The following is a 22778-nucleotide window of genomic DNA, read 5'->3' as shown; positions in this document are numbered from 1 at the left end:
TTAATTCACACCAAGAAAAACGCATTAAACACGAGTCTCAAACACACAGAAGTCGACGAATGGCATAGCAATGTGCCATTTGCCATTTGGTTGAAGTTGGAAAAACATTTTCGCACGCATAACTCGAAGTCAGCCAGAACTCTTCTGCAACTCTGCAACTGCAACATTTTCGCCTCTCCCTTTCCCCCCTCTATAATGCAACTCATTCCTTATTTGATGGCTCGTGTTCTCGTTGACAGTTGATGGGGTTTTCTGTCTGCCTCTCCCTTCGATGTATTAGTTGATTTTTTAATTGTTGTTTTTATGCCCCACACACAGAGAGAGAGAGAGATGTGGAGAGATGGGAAAAGGTCTTGGCGAATCGATCGCAGGCAAATACGCCTATAGGCAAATAATTAAACCAACCGACTGTCAACAAATGCATCAAATCATTATTCGCAATTGCAAAAAAATAAGAAGAGAAGAGAAATCATAGACACTTTTTCTGGCCCTTTTTACTGCAACCAGCCAACACTCAGACCGACTTGAGCTGGTTTATGATTTCAGGAAGTTTGACGCCACCACAAAAACGGAAAAACATTTGAGCAAAAAAAGATAATATAAAAGTGACATCGGAAAGAATTACAAAGACTACAACTAAATTTGAAATATTTACTAGACGATTTGATGATTATTAAAATAGACAGTGAACTAAATCGTTGAGAAATTCATATAAGTTTTTTTTTTAAGATCCCATCAGATTATTTTACTCGGCCATCTTAAGAGCTATTGGGATGAAAGCTATTGGTATTTGAGCTACTTATAACCCGGGTAAGATAATGTATGAAAATCTTCAGGATCCGACTACTATATTATACAGTTCTAGAAGAAACTTGAGTAGGTGAAAAAATTGGAGTATCCCCATGAAATTAATCAATATCAACCAATAAATTAATGAAATAATTTGTTCTCTAATTTTTTGGTTATTCTATTCAGATGACGAACCGTAAAAATGGTTTTCATAATTTAATCGGTTTTTTTTTACAGCTGCATTTGAACAAAGAAAAGTCTGTTTTTTGGGGGCATATATATAAGACGTTTTTGTCATAATCTTAAATATTACAGTATTTTCCTTATTCGGTATACTTAAAGATATTAGATAAATAGGTGGACTTATGGATTATGAAACGAAACAATCAATCATCGAACTATAACCCGACTCTATTGTATAATATGTCCGTTTACCGTTTGGTAAAGAAATTTTACTTGGTCAAACACATTTTTGACTTTGACTGTTTTTTATCGCTTTGTCTTTGTGTTTTCTGCAATTCTGGATACTACTAGATAATCATAAGATCCAGGACTGTGATCTCACGTTATCCATCTGGATCTAGGACTTTGATCTCACAGTTATCCATCTGGATAGCTGCCAAGAATCTAGATTTCTTTATCTTTTGATATTATAACTTTTCCTGTTACAAACACCTTGCAAGCCTTTGGCTTATGCTTACAGTCTACTTTATGTTATGTAAAACTAAAAAAAAAGCTATAAAATATTAATGGCAAACTGAAGCTGATCTTTGCATATATTTTACGAGGAAGAACTACTTCAAAATTGTCCCTTTCAGTCATATTTCCATATTTTGTTTTCCTTTTGCCAAAACACCTGTCATTCACTTGTAAAACAGGTAAACTTTAATATACATATTTTATTCAAATTTTTTAGTTTTAAAATTCATCGTTTTGTACAAATTTTAACTTGTATGAGATTATTGTAAATTTAAGAAAATGAAATGCAAGGAGGAAAATAACTCTACAAATAGAAAGAATACATTTCTTTAAGTGTTTGTTTTATTTTTGAAACGATTTGCTAGGTTTTTGAATAATGAATATATAGTAGATATATTTTAGATATATTTTAAAAATATATTTAGATTCTTTGATATTAATAATTCTTCTGCTTTCGTATGGTAATTCTTTGGCAAATGCAAACTATGTCAAAAATGTTTGGCCAATTAAATAGTTTTTTTTTGTGGTTGCAATTGAGAATATTTGTTCGAAATTACTTATTGGTATGGGCCAGAGACTGAATTGTGTAACTTTCTGTTGCTTATCAGATATTCAGGTATTTTTTTTTGCATCCCCTGCAAAGGCCACGTGCTGCTGACAAAGAAAAGAGAGAGAGCGGGGAGGGCAAGACGAAACAGTTGCAAATCATCAACAACAATTCGATGGGGGGCACACGTCAAGAAGTTCTCGTCTTCCTGTCCTCGAGTTTCACTTTCAGTGCCAGGACACAGGACATAAAAGTAAGTAGGCCAGGACAACAGAAGTCTCTTTGCGCCTGCTGCTGCTGCTGCTAGTCAACAAATTGAGGGTGCTGAGCCCACACATCCGATGTGAGTGTGTGTGTGTGTGTGTGTGCTCTGATATGATAATCTCCAAATCGAGAGCTCGCACCTCATTTGCAGCAGCGGAGGAATTGTCTTGAGGGGCCTTCATTGTATGCCTAAAGAGAACGCTTCCTGTCTCGGCAATAAAAAAAAAGCAAGAAGAAAAAAAAATACGAAACGAAAGAAAAACGGGAACCTGGTCGCCGGTCTTGCTCTTGGTCTTGGTCTGACAAAGGGCTGGCTGCAGAGCCAGTACGTCATTTGGTCTTATCATTAACAACTTTTGTTTTTTTTTTTTTGCTGGTTTATCGCCCGCCTGAGATCTGCTCGACATGTTCTCCCCTCCTAGCCAAAGCTAAAGTGGCGGGAGCAGCAAAACAGAAAAAAAAGTGAAAACAAAAGAGGCCTAATAAAATGGCCAGCAAACAGCAAACAGCGACGACGACGAAGGAAGTGACCTATCACAATTTTGGAGCAAAACATTTTAATTGGTCTATCTCATCATCATCATCATCATCGTCGTCATACTCATCAGCATTGTGTGGTTATGGCCCCCCCACCCCGCCCTTAAGTCCTGCTGTGGCTCTTCCTTTGGCTGATGCTGATCTAATCAAGCTTCGTTAAAGCTAACGGTAAAAGGCTCACTCACTAAAAGTTCGCCTTTGATGTGACACATGTGTGTGTGTGTGTATGTCCTTTTTCGATATCCTGTCTGTCTGTCTAGAAAATGGGTTTTTTTCGCTCTCTCCTACTTTCTCTCTTTCTCTATGTTTTTGTTCTGTGTTTAGGCAAAAGCCACAGAAAATTAAGTTAACTTCCTGTCTGCTCGCTCTATCGCTAATAGCAAATTAATAAGAGCTTCCGGTCAATTTCTGCGGTTATATTTGTCTCTGTGAGGCCTCTGTCAGGCATTTTTTTGCCTGTGAGTTTCTGTCTGTGTGGTGGGTGTAACTTGGACTGCCCACGTCTGACTCTGACTCTGACGCTGACTCTAACTTCCATGCCGACTTCAATTGCCAGACGACTTTGACTCCCGCGACAGCTGTGACTGCATTTGGCGCCTGCCCTTGACACACATAAGTCAACCAGGGAGACCAGGTACACACGGGGCAAGGTGAGTCGTTTTGTTCTCGCATCCTTTTCCACTTGACTACGCGCTCTGACTACAGCTGTCTTGCAGTTACATGGGGCATACTGCATGGCAAATGCAGTTGCATTTTGCAGTAGTTCTTGTTATCTAAGTAGGGCTCTCGGTTATCTACCAACAGGCAACCATCGACTTCCTGCCCCTTAGGCACAAGCTAAAGGTCCTGGGTTACTTGCCAAAAAAAAACAAGACACCAACGCACAAGGCAATTGCAGTTACACAAGGTCCTGCTTGGCTGATTACGCACAAATACACAGCTGTTCGATTTCAATGAAAATCTTCAGCGAGTGACTGAAAAAAGTGAAATCGTTTGTAAGGGTAACATTTGGTGACCCCGACGATGTGACTAAAATAATTAGGCCATACACTCCTCTGTTATAAGTTACAGTAAGTATTTCTGAATAAGAACTTCCTTCTAGTTTCCAAAAGAGAATCCAAGTAGGGAAATCGTTTGTAGAGGGGAACATTTGGTGACCCCGACGAGGTGACTAATATAATTAGGCCATACAATCCTCTGTTATAAGTTACAGTAAGTATTTCTGAATAGGAACTTCCTTCTAGTTTTCAAAAGAGAATCCAAGTAGGGAAATCGTTTGTAGAGGAGAACATTTGGTGACCCCGACGAGGTGACTAAGATAATTAGGCCATAAACTTATAAGTTGTAATAACTGAGAAGAAGGCCCTGACAATTTCCATTTCTGAATAAGAACTTACTTCTAGTTCCAAGTAGGGAAATTTCTCGAAATTAAGATCAATCTTAAGCCATAGTTAAGATCTCCTTGTACACTGCTGCCCCATTCTCTTCAATTGGTAAAACATTTGTTGATCTTTTGGCGCAGACATGGCTGCTAAAGTCGACGAGATGCCACAAGTTACGCCCCGTTTCCTCTAGGGGGGTATTTTTCACATTTTTAGCTTAATTGCATTGACTGGCTGCAGCACGTACGCTACCTAAGAGGCAATTGTTTATCTTACGCTCGTCTGGCTCACGTGCAGCAAGTTGCAACAACCTGCAACTGCAACTTCACTTAATAGATGCAACACACATTCACTTGGGTTACTATGTAGTCTTGGGGCAGGGAAAGGCGGAGGTAACTTGACCAAAAGCCAAATGGGGGAGTGGCGGCCAGACCCATAGCTACACACACACACACACTAGACCACAGGCCCGTGATGTGTTTGTGTTTTGGCTTGTTAAGTTTAAGATTGTTTGATATTACCTTCTCCCTATTCCCTCCCTACCCCCCCACACAATTTCTAGATGGCAAAACATTCTCTTGTCCATTTAGTGGTGCAACGTGTTGCTCTTACGAGGCTTTCGGCGCTAAAAGACATGTTTTCAATTATGATTGCTGGCGTGTCTTATTAATTACAAACTATCAAGCGATAGACTAGCATTTAGTTCAAAGCATTTAGCCCATCAAGGGCGGAATTTAGGTCTTCTCTCAAAACTCGTTGCGTTATATGTTTAATTGTCCATTGCGAGTCACACATTTGGTTAGGACCTGCAAATGGTTCACATGCAAATTGTTGAAGCATAAAACCAATATAAAGACAGGACATGCTAGAGACCATCAGGACAAACTCAAACAATTTGTGGTTAGTAAAAACGAAAACTTTCTAGTCAATTAAATGTCGAAAGAGGAGGACATCGACAGAGAGAGTACAAACTATGATAGAAGTTTGATCCTTATCAAAGAGTTTTCTGCCTAATCAACTAAACAAATTTGTAATACTCTAAACTTGGAAATGAGGAAACCATTGATAATTTCATCAAATATTTTTAATTCATGACTTCACAGTGTTTAATTTATAAGCCAAAAACCATTCAACGAAAAAAAAATCGCTGCGTAATTATTATAAGGTCATTCTTTTTTCCCCTCTCCCTGATAGTTTCAATTTAACCTCCATATATATGTTTCCCCTATTTACTTAACTTCACACACACACACACACACAAAGAAATGTGATTATTGTTTAATTGTGTGTTTAATCAATCAAACTGTTGCTTCACTTCCCTCTGTACCCCCCCTTAAACTCTTCAGTCAAAAAGCACTTTATTCATAACTGTTGAGGTTAAAGATAAAATATTATTTATCGTATGTGTAGGTAAAGCATTTACACAATTCTTGTTAAGTTTTTTAACCCTTCTTTCTATATAAAACTTTCGATCGTTTTTTTTTTTTGGGGTGGTTATCTTTTTTTATGTCCCTCTTATTGTTGTTGTTGTTGGTCAAATGCCTGTAGGTTCTCGATTAGATTAATAGAACAACTGTCCATTTGTGATAAAATAGGCAAAACATTCAATAATTTAGTTTTCTTTTAGATATACTCATAGAGGAACTTGTGTCGGCAACACGCTTAAAAGAGAATTGATTAGATTTGGATAAAAGTCGGCCCCCACTTTCATGATAGATTAAACTGGTATGTGACGATCATTTATGATCTACATAGAGAAAGAGAAGGAAAGAGAGAGAGGGAGACAGAGAGAGAGGTACTTATATTACTTAATTGTTGTCCAGGCATGTATTAGTTAGTTAGTTAGTTGGTAGAAAATTGCCGCTAAATGCCTTAACTGGATTAGCTAGCAATCTGGCTATCGATAAAATAAATGGCTAATTTGCATTGGCAAGTCAACTGGAAACTAATCCTATAGAGAGTCATGGCATTTCCTTTCGCCATTAGAGGTAGTCACTTCCTGAGATCGTCACCAAGACATTGTGTCTGTCTGTGTGTGTGTGTGTGTTGGTGTGTCTCTGCTAATGTGTGACTTTTGCTGTGTTTTTTCAACGACATTAATTTAATGTATGTCTCGATGTCTCGATGTGTGTGTGTGGATCTTAAGCCGGATTTAGTTAAGCAGCTCAGCGATCGACTACAACTCTACGGCAAACGACTTTGTCGTCGTCGCGACTTTGGTCACATTTTGTGTGTGTTTGGGCCTCAATGCTTAGGAAATATAATCTCTTTTGTCGATGCTGATGCTGGCATGATCGCCGCTTACTGCTCACTGGTTACTGGTTACTCTGGTGGTTAGTTGGTTGCCACGCCATCATCAACAACAACAACAACAACCTGTGGTTCGGAGTACATTGTAGTAGATATTGATATGGTCTCTCCGCCCTCCTCCTCCGTCTTCTTTCTTTTTTATAATGTGTGGCACATTAGTTAGCAGTTAATACGTTTAAATAAGACGAGGTTACCGACATCTCTACGGACTGCGACTGTGACTTGATGGTGAAGAAGGGGTGTGGAGGGGTGTAAGACTTAGTCCGGTGGCTGCTATTAATGAACGACAAAAATATGTTGAGGCGTATTTAGTTTTTAAAGCCGATTGCCGCTGTGACTTGTAGAAATTATCATTGTTATGTGTCCCTCCCCCCGACACGCCCCGTGAGACTTATGATTTTCTACGCCAAAACCGAAATGAAATCAAATAAATCTTTCAACAGCAAAGATAAATAACTAAAGTCACTACACCAAATAAAAGAATAAAAGAATATGTAACTAAAAACCCCTCAAAAATAGAAAGAAAATATTCCAAAATTAATATATTTCCAATTTATTTTGTCCAAATTTTTGGTATTTCAACAAGAGCTAAAGTTTATAGGCTCATTCACTTGTTCCTCAAAAATTCTCAAAAAAAACAGAAAACCCACTTGTCATAATTTTTGAAAATAAACACACACAGAAGAAATTAAGTCCAAGAGAATTTATGTGGATATGGATTTATATCTTGTGATATATAAATAGTTTTTGAGGAGATGAAGGAGGGTGATGATGATGATGAGTTTTCTTTTTTCAAAATATGAACAAGCCAAATCCACTAATTAAGAAACATACAACCAAAACAGAAGGTGACAATCTCTTGTGTCTGGAGGAGATCGTAAGGGAGGGAGAGGAGGAGGAGGAGTAGGAGGAGGAGGAGGATGAGTAGACGTTAGGGAAAAGTTATGAAATTTTTTATTTGGTCAATTTTTCTCTGTTTTCTGTTTTTTCCTATGATTAAGCTCAATGATAAATGGCCAAACCAAAAATAGACAACAAATTTTGAGTTTTACTCTCTCTCTCTCTCTGTCTCTCTCTCTCTCTCTCTCTCTCTTTCTCTTTCTATGTTTAATTATCTGTAAATTGAGAAGCGGTTAAGCCTGAACCGCTTTTATCACAATTGTCTTACAAATCGTTTTATCAACTCGAACACTGATAAGTCGGCAACCGAAACCAAACCAAAACTCAAAACGTGAAAACGTTTTTTTTTCTTTCTTTCTCTTTTTGATTATCGGACCGGCGGGTCTCTTTGAAATTGTCGGAAACACAGGCAACAACCCAACAGAGAAAATCAAATATCAGAAAAAAGAAAAAAATAGTATTTCAAATGGAGGAACACAAGTCGCTAGAGCAATTGATTTAAAGCTCTCACATACAACCCAAAACAGGTGACAAGTTGTAATTAACTTAAAGCGTTTTCTATGTAGGAAACTTCTCCATCTTTTCATCTATATAATCAAGTGCAGACAACAACAACAACTAAAACAAAGACAACACTAGATAGATAACAAAAACCAAATGCAAATGCCAAAGAAATTCCCCAAAAAAAAAAGAATCGCTCAGGTCAGGTTCGATTATATTATGGCCAAGTTCAGTTGAGTTTAGCTCAGAGTTCCAGTTCCAGTTCAAGCTTAAAGTTATGTTAATAATGATTATAAATTATTATAATCCAATCGGCTTTGAATAATTAATAAATATTATTTTAATCGTAACAGGAACCGAACGAGAAGCCGAGAAAGCGACAAAACAAAAATCACAAAATCAAAAAAAAATCACAAAGTCAAAAAAAAAAAACAAGGCGGCTTCTGTGTGAAAGGAACAAGGCCTAAGCCCTGATAAATACCGGGGGAAAAAAAGAGAGAAAAAGTAATACAGAGTTGGAGAAAAACCCAAAAGAAAGCCAAGTCAAGGTAGCTAACTCCCTCCTCCCCCCTCATGCCACAAACAAGATGACAAACAGTTTGGACATTTATGAGCCGAGTTTAATGGACATTTGACTACCGGAATTTAACGCCGAAAAAAAAAAACTGGCGTGACAAAAGCCAGACCTAAACGTGGGATGTGCAGCACTGTGGGGGCCTCTTTATTCGATCAATCCATTCATCTATCTATTGATTAGCTTGGCATTTTCATTGAGAGAGCAAACAGATCAAGGAAATGACATATAAATGATTTCGATTTTTTTAGTTTTTTTTCATTTTTGTATTCATCGTTTGGTTTTTTTTTGTTTGCTTGGTGGATTCTGCCAAAGCAGGAAGAAGATTTCAATTAATAAATTTTCCATTATCACTCAACACACACACATAGACACACACAAATACACACTCTCACACACACAAACTCTCACACACTTACAGATTAGGCCAATGAAATTACGTTGCTTTATTTTTGTTTCTTTTATTTATACATCTTTTTGAAATACTCTTTTTTTCTATAAGAACAAAAAAAGGGAATATAATTGAAGGTAATTTATATTTGAAGGAAGAAACAAAAGATGGAAAAAATAGTAAGTATTTTAAATGAAACTAATGCCTCCTACTAACTAGCATATGTATTGAATACGACGGTATATTCGATACGATCTTTGGGGTACGATCTAAGCTGCTGTTTCTTAAAAGTTTCCGCTAGAACTTTAAGTTAAGATAAGTATCTAAATGACTCAGTTTTCTATGAATTGAATAGAAATCTTTATAGTATATACAATATATATCTAAAATATACAATATACTATATAAAAATACCATCAGCTAAAAATTCTGTTTGTTTTATGTCATTAAAACTTCATTTGACAGAAAACGTTTAAGTTTTTAAAGATTCCGCTAGTACTTTATGTTAAGATAGATACATATCTGACTCAGTTATTTCTATAAATTGAATGAAAATCTGAAAAATTAAAACAATATTTACCTAAAATATAAAATAAAATATTTAAAAATACGAATAGCTAATAATTTGGTTTGTTTTATGTCCTTAAAACTTCACCTGACATTTATATTAATGCAGAAAACACTTAAGTTTATAAGGATTTAATATTTAAATGAAATATCAAGAAAATCCTTAAAATATTAGCAACTAAGATAATAAATACAAAATTTTGATATATTCCTAAAACAAATAAAATCATTTAAACTAGAATTTAGGCCAAAAAGAACTACAAAATTCAAAGAGTATTCAAATCTTCGATAGGTGGGGCCCCCCTACACAAATATTTTAACCTGGCCCTGTGATTTATAATTTATAAGTCGCTTAGCTTGTCATATCTGCAAAATTTATAAAAAACAACAACAACAACAAATATATAAAGAGGTGATATAACCACATACATAAAGACAATAACAATAGACAAATAGACACACACACTTGGCGGCATAACATTATCTCTTCGATATTTGGGAAATTATCACAACAATAAAACTAAATGCTTTATAATTGGTTTTGGCCAAGCCAAAAAAAAGAAGTCACCAAAAATATGTGGGACAACAACAACAAACAGCCAACTGAGATATAGAAACAACAAAATTTTGATTTACTTAGACACTATACATATATTTTTTTTAGTTCTCGTTTCATTTTAGAGAATTCCATGCTCATTTCTTTCATTCTTTTTTGTTATTTATAAGCAAACAGGTTTATTGAGCTGACCAACTTAGTCAATCTTATCTTAATCCCATTTTCTAAGCCAACAAATAAAACTGTCAAAAAATGAAACAAAACACAAAAAAGCAAAAAAAAACCAGCTAACATTTTGTAGTGTAATATTTCTTGTGGCATGATTTAGGCAAGAAGACAATGGCGATAAGTCTGTATGTGTATTTGTGTGTGTGTGTGACTAAGTGTTTGTGTGTGTGTGTGTCAGCTGATATACACTAAACATTAAGATTAACTTAATATAGAATGGAATTGCTTTTTTTTTGGTTTTTAAACTATTGACGATTAGCGGATCAGTTTTCTTTGTTTTTGTAAAGAATTAAATAAAATCTAATTGATTTATGACCCTCAGACGAACGAGGAATACAATTATTTTTTGGAATTTATGTAGTAATTTTCAAATCACTGATTTATTAATATTTTTAAACGATTGTACAATAATCCATTTCTTCTTAAGTGTTGCACAAGTAAATTTATGTAAAGTTTGTATTGAATAAAAGTTAAGTAAAAGTAATTAAGTAATTAAAACTTAAAAAAGGATGAAGAAAATTTAGAAAAATTTAGAAACTCAGATCTAAATTAAAATTTTGTTGTAGGTTAAAATTTGAGGTTTGTGTAAAGTATTTTTTGAAAAAATTAATTAAATAAAAGTAATTAAAGTTGCCAAAACTTAAAAAAGGATGAAGAAAATATTAAAGAAAAATTTAGAAACTCTGATCTAAATCAAAATTTAGTTGTAGGTTAAAATTTTAGGTTTGTGTAAAGTATTTTTTGAAAAATAAAATAAGTAAATGTAATTAAAGTTGCAAAAACTTAAAAAAGATAAAGAAAAAATTGAAGAAAAATTCTCAGATCTGATTGTGAAACAAAATGTAGTTACGGGTTAAAATTTGAGGTTTTTGTAGAAATATGATCTCAAATAAAATTAAGTCTCACATTATTTACTAATTATTAATTATTAGTACTAAGATTTAGTATGAAAAAACTTACAAAACAGTTTAGACATCTATTGTTAAAAAGTAAAAGTTAAATTTTTAAACTTTTTAAATATTTATATGTTACAACACAAATAAATGGTTTTTAAAATGAAATTTCAAGAAAATTATTTATATCTGGTTAGATTACGACCTGTTTGAAATTTAAATTAAACCTTGCAATTTAGCCGGCTCGAGGTCAATCTTTCAAAAGAAAATTATTTCAAAGATAGCACAAAAAGGTGATCTGAAATTTGTTTTTATAACTTTCCAATTGTTTGTTGCAGAAATTTCTTCTTCTTTTCGATTACTTTATTGAATCTCAAATGTCTAGAATCTAGATAATGATTTTGATTAAGTTTTTCACTGGATAACCGGTCAGCTAATGTTCTCATAAGAGAATAGACGAATAGAATAGAATAGAATAAATAGAAGATTACAAATTTTTTTTGTTAATTTTTTTTTTTAATGAAATTTGAGCAAATAATCTTAAATTCCAAGTTTTTTGTTAACTTTAGCTTCGATAGTTTTTGATATAGAGTTTGTTGGAGGAGATGTCATATATTATTTGTTTAAGATTATTGGAATTTCTACCACTGTATTTACATTAACATGTTCTAAAAGCTGCTGTTAGATTGCTCATGAAGGGCTTCTAACTCATGAAAACGAAATATAAAAATGACTTCTTTCTGGAATTCACAGAGGAGAAGACTTATTTTTCCTTACTCCACAGTTTTGTACCATCTGCAACTGGGCAGATCAAACAGAGTAAAAATGGAGACGTTGTTTGATGTAATGATATTTTTTCAATCTAATCCAAAAATATTATGAAAATTGCATCAGCGATTCGCTTTTTTCAAGTCATATCCAAACATGGATTTCTAAAAAACAAGGTGTTTTGCCTCTAGAACGATAGTTAGGAATGTCCTGACAATTTGGAGTAAACTGTTTTTTATTGAAATTGTTCGAAAGGTTTTAAAGCAAATTGAAACATTTTTGGAAATTTTGTCACACTTTGTAGAACGAATTATTTTAGAATGTTGTACAATTTGAAGCTCTTCATCTAATAAATATTCTTCATCTGAAAATTCACCAATAATAAAGATTTTACTATAATTTCAAATGGTTTTGTTCCATTGAATAAAGATTTTACTATAATTTGGAATGGAACAAAACCATTCCAAATAATAGTAAAATCTTCATTTAAGCAAATATATTGTAACTGTCAATATTTTTTTATTTTCTCTTATTGAAGAGGAAAAGTCAATACTTATTTTTCTATTTTCTCTCTAAATATTTAAGGCAAATTTTGCATATCATTCAAAGTCATTAATTTTATGTTTCTTTTCTAATTGCTAAAGATTTGCATTATAATTTGGGTTTGTTTTTTTCCGATTGCATAGCCAAAAAAAAAGAAAAGAAAAACTTGACTAAGCAGTTAATCGCTAATCAGTTTTATCAGTCTAGCCTAGATTAGACTGAGGCACAGCTATAGTTGTTGTTTTTGTAGTTTATTCTGTTGTCCGGAGGGCCAAAATTCATGTTGATATCAGAGTGAACCTCAAAAAAAAACCAAACCAGATAAATAATAATTACACTCACACGACATAATCAATTATGCCCAGGCTAATAAACGGGCCCCGGACATATGTATGTATGTATGTAGTCCCCCCATCCCTCACCCCCTCGCTCACACCCTAGAATAGAAATGTGGACTAATCACGCCAGCATGTTCATAATCAATTTTATCGCACTTATTTGGATTAATTGCGATATCACTCGACAGGGTGACGGAACGAAGCGCCGAAACGATAAAAATTAAAACGAAACGATGACGCTATACGAATCCGATCCAGCAAAGAATATAGACTCTATATGTAACTATCTATATCGGTCTGGATACCCCTCTTCTGCCCTCTTCTTTCCCTTTACTTTTTTTCGCCTTCTGCCGAAATTACCAAAGCCAAGTCGATCCCCCCCCTTTCCCGCCGTATGCCAACCAAATGGATTATCTTATCTCCTTTTGTATGTGTGTGGGGTAAGAGGTGGTGGGTTTACTTAAAGGTGGGGGGTCGGGGTTGGGTTAAGGTAAAAAGCTTTCATGGATATCGGCTATGGGTACGGCCCCAAGGCGTCTTTACAATGCAATTAGCCAACTCATAACAAGCAGATAAACAAATATGAATAAAAAAACACACACAGACACAAATGACTCCGCGGCACTCGAACTTAACTTGAACTACAACTCCATAGAAGTGGCTAGACGGAGGGGAGGGGGGATGGGTAAACTAGCGCATAGCTACGCGCTATGCTTATCTAAAATCTCTACTCTTCACACGATAAGGATTATCTTAATCTGCATAAATAGGCGAAGTAAAAACAACAGCAACAACAACAAAAACGTTGCGCATAGCTAGTGTACCTAGAGTTTTGTCTTTTTGTTGTTGTTGTTGTTTTTTATCATTAGGCCATATGTCACAGTTTCCAGTTTCGTTTAGATGATTCACATATGTGTAGACTGTTTGTGACTAAATGAAAATGTCAGACAAAAAAAGTTCCTAAACGTTGAGATCATTAGACAAAATGCTGTGAAATGCCGACGGCTAAAAATTTTCAATTTTTGGGATTAAGCCAAGCACTCGACTAAATGGCTGATCCTTTCAATCGAAAGTCAAAGAATCATGAGCTTTCTTATCAACACTTTTGTTAGAAAGGACTTATCCTTTTGGACTCACTCACCTGCTGTCCGGCATTGGCTGCCACCCAGGCTTCGGCGAATGTTTCCATGGCGCTTTGAAAGTCCATCATGTAGGGGTTCCTTTTTCTTTCTAAGTTCTTTGAAATGTTTCACTTTGATGTTGTTAGAGTCACTTGTATTTATGCACTCGGTTCTCACTCGATGGTCAGTAGTTTCTTTGGCATTAATTGAATTTTGTATGGACTTGGTTCGATTTGCTTTAATTTTAATTTAATTTCCTTTTTTTTCTCTCTCTCTTTTGATTTTATTGCAATTTGCAAATTTGTGATAAGACTTTTGAATTCGATTTGTAAAAAACTAGTAAAGATTTCTCATAGGCGTTGCAAATTAGGGACACTCACACACATACACACACACGCACGGAGACACTCAATCACACACACACGCAGACACACACAATACGCGCACATACGCGGAGCGGAACGGATTCGGTGACGATGTTTATTTTTGTTGACGCGTTTTTGAATGATGCAAATGCAAATGTTGCAGCTGAAGTTAAAGTTCTATTTAGTTGTTGGTGTTGTTGTTGTTGTTGGATTTGTTGGCGCGACATCATTAGTGAAGGCGGCACGACGCCATAAAAATTGAACTAGTAGCCGTAGCCGCGTCACTGGCTTTCCAGGAGTAGGCCAAAGCGTGTCAAAAGCCGGCTCCAACTTAGCGATAAGAAGAATTGTAGTTGTTTTTTTTTTTTTTTTGTGTTTGCAATGATCCTCGCTGTTGCGACCTTCTTAATGACTTAGTGTGTGTGTTCCTTTTTCGGCTTTCTGGCGTTGTGATTCTTGTTATTATTATTAATCGAATTGATTAATAATACTCGTCGCCTCTCGTTGTTGTTAATCAATTGAATTCTGATAAATTTACTCAATATTTTGAGCGAACGCGCGTCAAGACGTCCTTCCGCAGCCCAAGTTGTCGCACAACTGCTATCGAAAAATAACTGTGTCCCACGAAGGGGAAGCGAACTGTGTGCGTGTGTGTGTGTGTGTGCGGCATTCTGGCTTTGTACATGTGTGTGTGTGTGTGTGTGGGCCCATGCCGCCGGTGCCGGTGTTCGGTCCCGTTCTCGTTCGCGTTCTCGTCATGATTCGTCCCCCGCCTTTTAACATGTTCTTCGTGTTTTTGTATTGGTGTCAGTGTTTGCATTTGTGTGGGTGCGCTCTCTCTCTTGCAATGGCTTTCTCTCGCTCTCGCTTGCTCTCTCCTACTCTCTGTAGCGGTAGCTACTACGTTTTTACCGTACATGTGTGCTAGACTGGCTCGGAAAAGATAAAATTATGAATCTTCCTGCATTTTTTAACTTCTTTCATAGTTAGCTAATTACCTGCTATAGCTGGCACACTCTGCGTATACTTATTATTGATAAAGAAGCCAGTTGCCTGAAAATAATGCTCTAATACACCTTTAAAGGAAATATTTGTTTATTCATATTCATATTTACATCCAATCAAATCTGGGTAATTTGTGAATAATGAACACTTAATAGGGGAGAGGGCCCAGTTGTGACTCAGGCCCAGTTATGACATTCTCAAATATTTTTGAAATGCGGTATTGAATTACAGTTTGAGCCCTGTAAATCATGTTTGTCAGACGTTCTGCAGTTTTTGGACAGACCCCAACGTTAATAATCGTATTGTATATACGCGTACCAAACATCGTTTTGAAAATCGTGCGAAAAAGTTTTTTTCCATTTTTTTCAAAGTACCAAAATTTTGTGAAATCAACAATGAAAAGATGAGTGCAATGCATCAAAGTATTGTATTTGCCGTATATTTTGTGATTCTATAAAAATTTATGTGATTATGTAGTGTATATAAAAAATATAGATATAAACTTTAAACTATAAAAAGGCCCGGTTATGACTCAGCTGGGGTGCCCAGTTATGTCCCATTTTTTTTTGCACTCGGATTATGTAAAATTATCAAATTCCAACATTTTTGTTGTTGTTTAACAACAAGGAAAGGAAATTTACATATTGAGACCAGTTTGTCCAAGAATATTCTGGAAGATCTCGATCGGGAATGTTCATTCGAAGTGCGCTAATATGCAAGCAAATTATTTCGCTTGCAAAAACTGCGAAAGTGACATGGACGACAAGGGCTTAAAATCGTTCTCATTTATGGCCATTTTCTTTTGGGTTTTTCATTGTTTTTGGCTTTGAAGCCCTTCAAAATAAGTAAACCATTAAATCACAACAATTTGTGTGACATTCCTTTCATATTATCTTATTTTCAGTGAATTTCTTAAGTTGAGTCATAACTGGGCCACTTTTTTTTAAAGTTAAAAAAAGTTATCCAAATTAAATCTGTTCCAAAATTTTTTGAGTAACTCAAATAAACATACATTCTTTGGAAAAAAGTTGCGTTTGGTTAATATTTAAATGTTAAACTTCTTAATTTTTCATTTTCCCGAACTGAAGAAAAAATTTCGAGGTTTTTCAAAACCCGGGTCATAACTGGGCCCTCTCCCCTACATATATGTTTCCATATTTAAAAGTTTTGCAAATTTTATTAAGAATTTAATATTTAATCTTTCTATTAATAAGCACACACTATATCATTGTATACTATATATCTTGTTTATTTGAATGATCTTAAAAATTTATACTCATAATAAACATATTTTTAGCAAATAAGAGTTTACAAAGTTTTTTGAAAATTGAAAGACAACCTTGAATTACTCAACAGTTTGAATACTAAGCTCAATACTATGCAATCAAAAGTTTAAATATTAAGCACAAACCTTAGAAAATATATTTCACGATTTCCAAATTCAATTATTTGTCTTTCTAACAATACAGAATAGAGAAGGGAAACATTTATAGCCCCAAAAACAATTTGAATTGCTTTCGTTTTCCAAACAAAATCGATTACAAAAAACGTTTCCAATATAGATATTAGTCTCAATCTTAGTGTGATTAATTTCGGCTAAAAAAAACGTATTTTAGAAGCGTTCGACTTACCGGCAAAAGCCCACTCGACGAATAGAAATTGCGTATACCACATGTATGCTAGGCTAAGATAGTCGAGAAATTCCTTATTTATGGGTCACCCTAATATACATAGGTCCGTGCTTATCCTTCTGTGTGTGTGAGCAATGTAAATGATATCAATTGATAGTGTTCGCTATTTTGGATTGGCTTATAAATGTTGATCAAAATCAAGGGATTAAAATCCAATCAGTCTTCAATAGTTTGACAAATAAAAAAGAAAACTCCCCCTTATTGGTAAATAAAAGTAACCAAATTATAAAAATTAGCGAATTTGGAAGTGAATCATTTCATTTATGTGTATATTTGCAATGGCTCCGTTTAACTTGGCTGACACTCTGATTGGGGATTTTTATTTAATCAATTTTCCATAGAGGTGCAAATATTTAACTTTTCATTATCTTTACGGTTGTGATTTCCCTTGAGTCACAGCCAAATGTAGCAAATCCTGAACGGCGGAATGAATAATGATTATCTTGAAATATTATTTCTACTCTTATCATTAGATTTTGGAGATTAACTCATCATTTTTTGCTTACTTATTTGAAGTAGAAGTTGAAAAATTCCTTGGTATTGAAAAGGTAGTAGCATTACACCAAAAACGTAGTAGAAATAGTAGTATATATTGGGCTCTCTGTGGCAAAGAACGACTTGCGTGTATGTGTTACCAAAACAAAGCACTCACACACTCTAACAAATGGATAACCAGAGAGTCATAAAGAGAGCGTAAATGCGAGAGAGAGAGAAAGAGAGTGAGAATGCGAGAGCATCACTTAGCTTCGGGTAAACCTGTTCTTCCGGCGCAGAACTGCACTTGTTTCGTCGTTCGTTAAAACCACCACCCCCCTCCACCTACCCCTTATCCTAGACGCTGACACCGACAACATTGTTCGGCTGCGCGATTTCTTTGACTTTTTTGTGCGCGCTGTGGCAGAATTCAATGGATTTGCTGCAAATTCGGGTGGAATTATGCCAAAAGACACACACACACACAAGCAAACACATGCTCATCGAGAAGAGTGGGCGTGGGCTAAGCAGCAGCACAGTAGCAGCAATGAGTGCGAGCAGTACCAACACTCGCGTCGCGTCGGGATGAAAGAGTAAATCGTGCTGGGAACTGCGGTGCTTATTGCGCTTATATCGTTATGCTATGGGGAAGGGGTCGGACGAGGGGGGCGGGCTGAAGCAACACCCACTCTGTATTTAGCACCTCGGCGAATTGGATGGCGACCCTGAGAGTTTGTCGTTCGGGCTCCCGATACACGAAGCATTGACCACACAGAGTACGTACCACCCACCCACATACACATACAGACACACACACGCACGGACACACGGACTGAGATAAGAGTGTAGATAATGCGCGCGCATTACATGTGATTAGGTTGTATACGAAACGGCAACAGGATTTAGCCAACCACTGCGAAGGAAGGACAAGTAAATGGTAAATAGGAGCATCGGGATACATACATATAGCTAGCAAAATTCCCGGGTGTACATAATACCGGAGAGGAGGAGCGGAAGGGTTCTTATGTATATTCTTATATATCCTGGGGTGTAGTCCTTTCAGTAGAACGTGCTAATTACTATAACTAAGCGTGAAAATTGCGAATTTTATGAAAAATTCATTAGAAATTCATAATTTTAAACTAAATTTAAATCAATTCGGACATATTTTATTTAAGTAACTCCAATTTGCCAAATATTCCTGATAATGACTAAAGAAGGATTTCATCAAGGACTTTTTTAACAAAAAAAAACTTTGACATATTCTTTAAAAATAACTTACCAAGAAAGATTTTTAAAATTTTGTTTTTATTTTTTAATTTTTACCAACATTAAAAAATCTGGGTTAATATGTATAATCTAAAATTTCAAACGGATATTTCCAAGAGTTTATATTTTTCCATATAACTGAGTAACGCCCTAATGTATATATTAATATATCTGTGTGTGAGTGTGTGTATATGTGTGTGTTTTGGGGCTATATATTTGTATTATTTTTTTTTTTTCATTATCATTATCCCGCTGCCGTTTTTCACTTGCTGCGCGTTATACTCCCTCTCTCTTACTCTCAGTCTCTGGCTCAATTCGATTGCTTTCTCTCTCTCTCACTCGCTCTCTCTCCCCCACACATACACATGCATACACAACGATACGAACACAGCGCACACCCACACAGACAGCACGACAACAATTCTCTCTTTCTCTCTCTCTTGTGAGATAACCCATCAAAAAATTAGAGCAAAGCAAAGATGAGCGAAGTGTAAACGTAAACGAAAAACGCACAACAACAAAATGTGAGAAACGAAAAAAATATATATAAAGAGGAAAATAAAAACACAAGTAAACCGGTTCTGGGCATAGACTCCGCCTTGGTGAGCTCTGATTGGCTAAACGTGCGCCTTTGCCTTTACCCAAGACTTCATCTTTCATTTTTTTTCTGTTCTTTTTTTTTTTTTTTGCTGTATTTTGCTGCGGTTTTATCGCTGACGCCCTAGTCTACCCCTACTACTAAGAGAAGGAAAAAAATAACTCTTACCCACACCACCAACAACGACGTCGACAGCGACGCTTCTTATGTGTGTGTGTGTGTGTTCTTTTTGGCCTGAAGTTGTGTTTTTTTTTTGATGTGTTTGAGAGGAGCTTTAGGAAAATTCGGTGCTCAAAATCTTTGCTGCTCTAAGCATTTTACATGTACCAATATTGTATAAGCTTTCGGGAAGTCCTTTACATGCATATTTAAATGAAATAATAATAAAGAAAAAGGACTACTGGCAAAATTTCAAAAGAAATTATCGACATCAAGTTGTATAAAACTTAATTGGACTTTTCATTTCCATGCCATTAACCCTCACGTTATTGATTCATGTCCAAAATGTATCCTTTGTGCCAAAGAGCCTGACTCTAAAGGCAACACATATCATTAAAACACAGACTAGAGGGTCCTGAGAGAAAGTAGTTTGTTAAAAAATAATAAGTTAAATAGTCATGGGCATAATATACAGTAGAATCTGTTTAACGTCCGTCAGGTTATAGCGACTAAAGTTCGATGAGTTCGATGAGTCCCATTACAAATCTATATGAAAGGTCCTCCGGTTAGTACGTCTTCCGGATATACATATCGACGAAAATCATCGGTCCCTTGTTATAACCGGATTCTACTGCATACATTATACATATAAACATATTAACTTAACTTAACTTTTATTAAGATGACGACTTAATTCCAATCTAAACTGTCAGATTGTGGAAAGTTAAGGGAATTGGAAGCCAATATCCTTTGATTAGTTAGAAATACCTTATAATAGTTACTGTCCCTGGTAGTCAGGACTGCAGAGAATCATTCTCTAATTGTAAGTACGATCATCATAGATACTAGCAAAAGGACAAAATGTATAAAGCAAATCAGCCTCATTCTAATTGGCATTCACTTTCGACCTTTTTCAAAAAAAACTGGTTATTTGTATCAGAAGGACATTCAAAAATTTAATCATTTTTTTATATAATGTTATAAAATTAATTATTTAACTTTAAATTAACTCAAAGACTGTGTAGAATCAACTTTTTACATAGTTTTTTTTTTGTTTCGCCATTTAAACTAGGCAAAATTTGAGAAACTGAATTTTTTTTTCATATTTTTGAAGTGAGTTTGTGTATATAAATATTGTAATAGAAAAAAGCAGGCCCGGACTAGCCCACCATGGAACCGGGTAATGTCCGGTAGGACCTCAATGTAGGAACGCCCTTTTTTGGAAGATACGTTTGAAATTACATAAATATAGAAGTCGTTTTTATTTTATTCACATAAACGATCATACTTGATGTAAAACCTAAAAATGTGCACCTTTCATTTTCCTCGGAAATAATTTTACAAGCATATACAGTGAGTCAAAAAAGTATTGGCACACTTGAAAAATCCAACTTCTAAGAGCTGTAACTTTTTTGTTAACACAGCTATAAGTAAATGAAAAATAACATTTATTAAACTCATATATTATATTTAATCTTGAACAAAAAAAAATTAAATTTCAGCTTTGGTTCATTTGAAATACACAAAAATATAAGATATAGATAGATATAGGCACAAATTTTCATCAAAAAAGTATAGTATAGGGGGCCCTTCAATTTGTGTGTCCGGTGGGTCCTTAGGGTCCCAGTTCGGGCCTGGAAAAAATATTAATCATATATTATTATATTTCTTAATCTTGATAGAAAAGTAAAAATGTCTAACATATAGTTAGACTGAATATATCAGCTTTGTATCCTATATTTAATTCATAATTTTTATCCTTTTTGCAGATCATTTGATTATACTTATCTTAAGAGTCTGTAAGTTTTTTATAGTTTTTTCTTTCTTATATTAACCTTATTTGATAACAATATCAACATTAACTCATAAGGATATATGTAGGTATCCGTTTTTAGTATTAAATTTCCAAAATTTTAATGGTTTGATTGAGATAAATCCCACAATTTATCAAAATTTATGAATCTCTGTTTCTTTTAATATTTTCTACAGCGAAAGCAAAGAAAAAATCAGTTTCGTCCTTTTCGCATTCACACGCCCGCTACTTGGATCACATGTACGTATATACCTCCTGAAAATATGCGTGTGTGTGTGTGTCGGTGTGTGTGTGCGTGTGTATATATTTGTCTAAAAAAGGACATCCCACATGGGGCGTCTGGGGAAAATCAATAATTTTGTTAAAGTTCAACGTTTTTCGCGGTGTTGGCATTTTTTGTTTGCCATCTTCAAAAAGGCGAAAACAAACGTGCGGAACTTTAAACACAGCCAACGGGGGGGTGGAATGGGATGGGGTGGGGTGGGGTAGTGGGCCTATCGAGGTTCCCTAGCTCATGCCCCATTATGGTTATTACTCAATGTGACGGCGGTGGCCATCAGCCGCGTAAAACGGTCGTTGCCGTCAACCTTGTCATCGTCATCATCCCGGACACGGACACAGGACACAGGACATGGGAGATGGGACACGGGACACAGGACACGGATGCTGTAACGGTTTGCTTGCCACCCTCAAAATACCATCATCACGGGGACAATGTGTGTGGCAATTCAGAGACAGGACTGGCTCGTTGACAAAAGGACATTCATTAAGTTTTTGATTTCTGATTTTATTGTTGATTAAACGACCCTTGATGATGATGATGATGATGATGATGATGATGATGAAGTTGAGAAGCCTTCGTCTCCCTCTCTCTCTCTCTTTTGCACTTTCTGTCGTTATCTCTATCTATCTGAAGCTGAGCAACTTCCGGTCTTGTCAGAGTGTCAACTTGACATTTCCGTTACGCTTTACAGGTCTCAAAAAGGAGGTCCCTTATGTATCCAACCACCTTACGATTAAGGACTCTCTGTGTATTATCCCTGTGTTTGTCTGTGTGTGTGTTTACATAGAACTCTCAGTTGCTCAAGTCCTGCTATTCGCTTGGCTCAAGTATTGACAAGTATTTTGGGGGGGGTCCTGGGGGCAGGAATAACAAATGCTGGCGGTGCCATTGGAGCTCCGTTGCAGTGCCTCAAATGCGCCTGCGTCAGTTTAGGGTTTTCCCTTATTCCATTTCCTTTCTTTTTGTTTTACAGAGCCTGAAAATAGAAATGACCGACTCATTCCTATTGATTAAGTTAATACAAGTTAGATGTTGTCTATTTCGTTTACTTAGCATAAGTGTTTAGGCAACCTTGAAACGCCTTCAAAAGGCAAAGGCAAAACTTCAATTAGTTAGTTAGAACAAAAATAGAGTAGAGAAACTATTAGCTACAATGTTTGAGTTTTGGTGTTGGGCCCCACCCCATGATTAAATGGAATAACCACATTTACCA

General features: G+C 35.6%; 1 protein-coding gene across 1 annotated transcript in view; it reads right to left on the bottom strand.

Moving 5' to 3' along the window:
• The window catches only part of LOC6638169, a 56819-nt gene extending 41941 nt beyond the window's left edge, over positions 1-14878 (bottom strand). Inside the window, exon 1 of the mRNA XM_002061244.4 lies at positions 13929-14878. Coding sequence (XP_002061280.3) covers positions 13929-13997 — 69 coding nt within the window. The 5' untranslated portion in view covers positions 13998-14878. The remainder of the gene's footprint in view (positions 1-13928) is intronic.
• Positions 14879-22778: the final 7900 nt, after the last annotated feature.

This window comes from Drosophila willistoni (assembly GCF_018902025.1).
Source record: "Drosophila willistoni isolate 14030-0811.24 chromosome 2L unlocalized genomic scaffold, UCI_dwil_1.1 Seg139, whole genome shotgun sequence".
Taxonomy (NCBI): Eukaryota; Metazoa; Arthropoda; class Insecta; order Diptera; family Drosophilidae; genus Drosophila; species Drosophila willistoni.
Note: the sequence above shows the minus strand (reverse complement) of the source record. Positions and strands in the feature narration are given on the sequence as shown.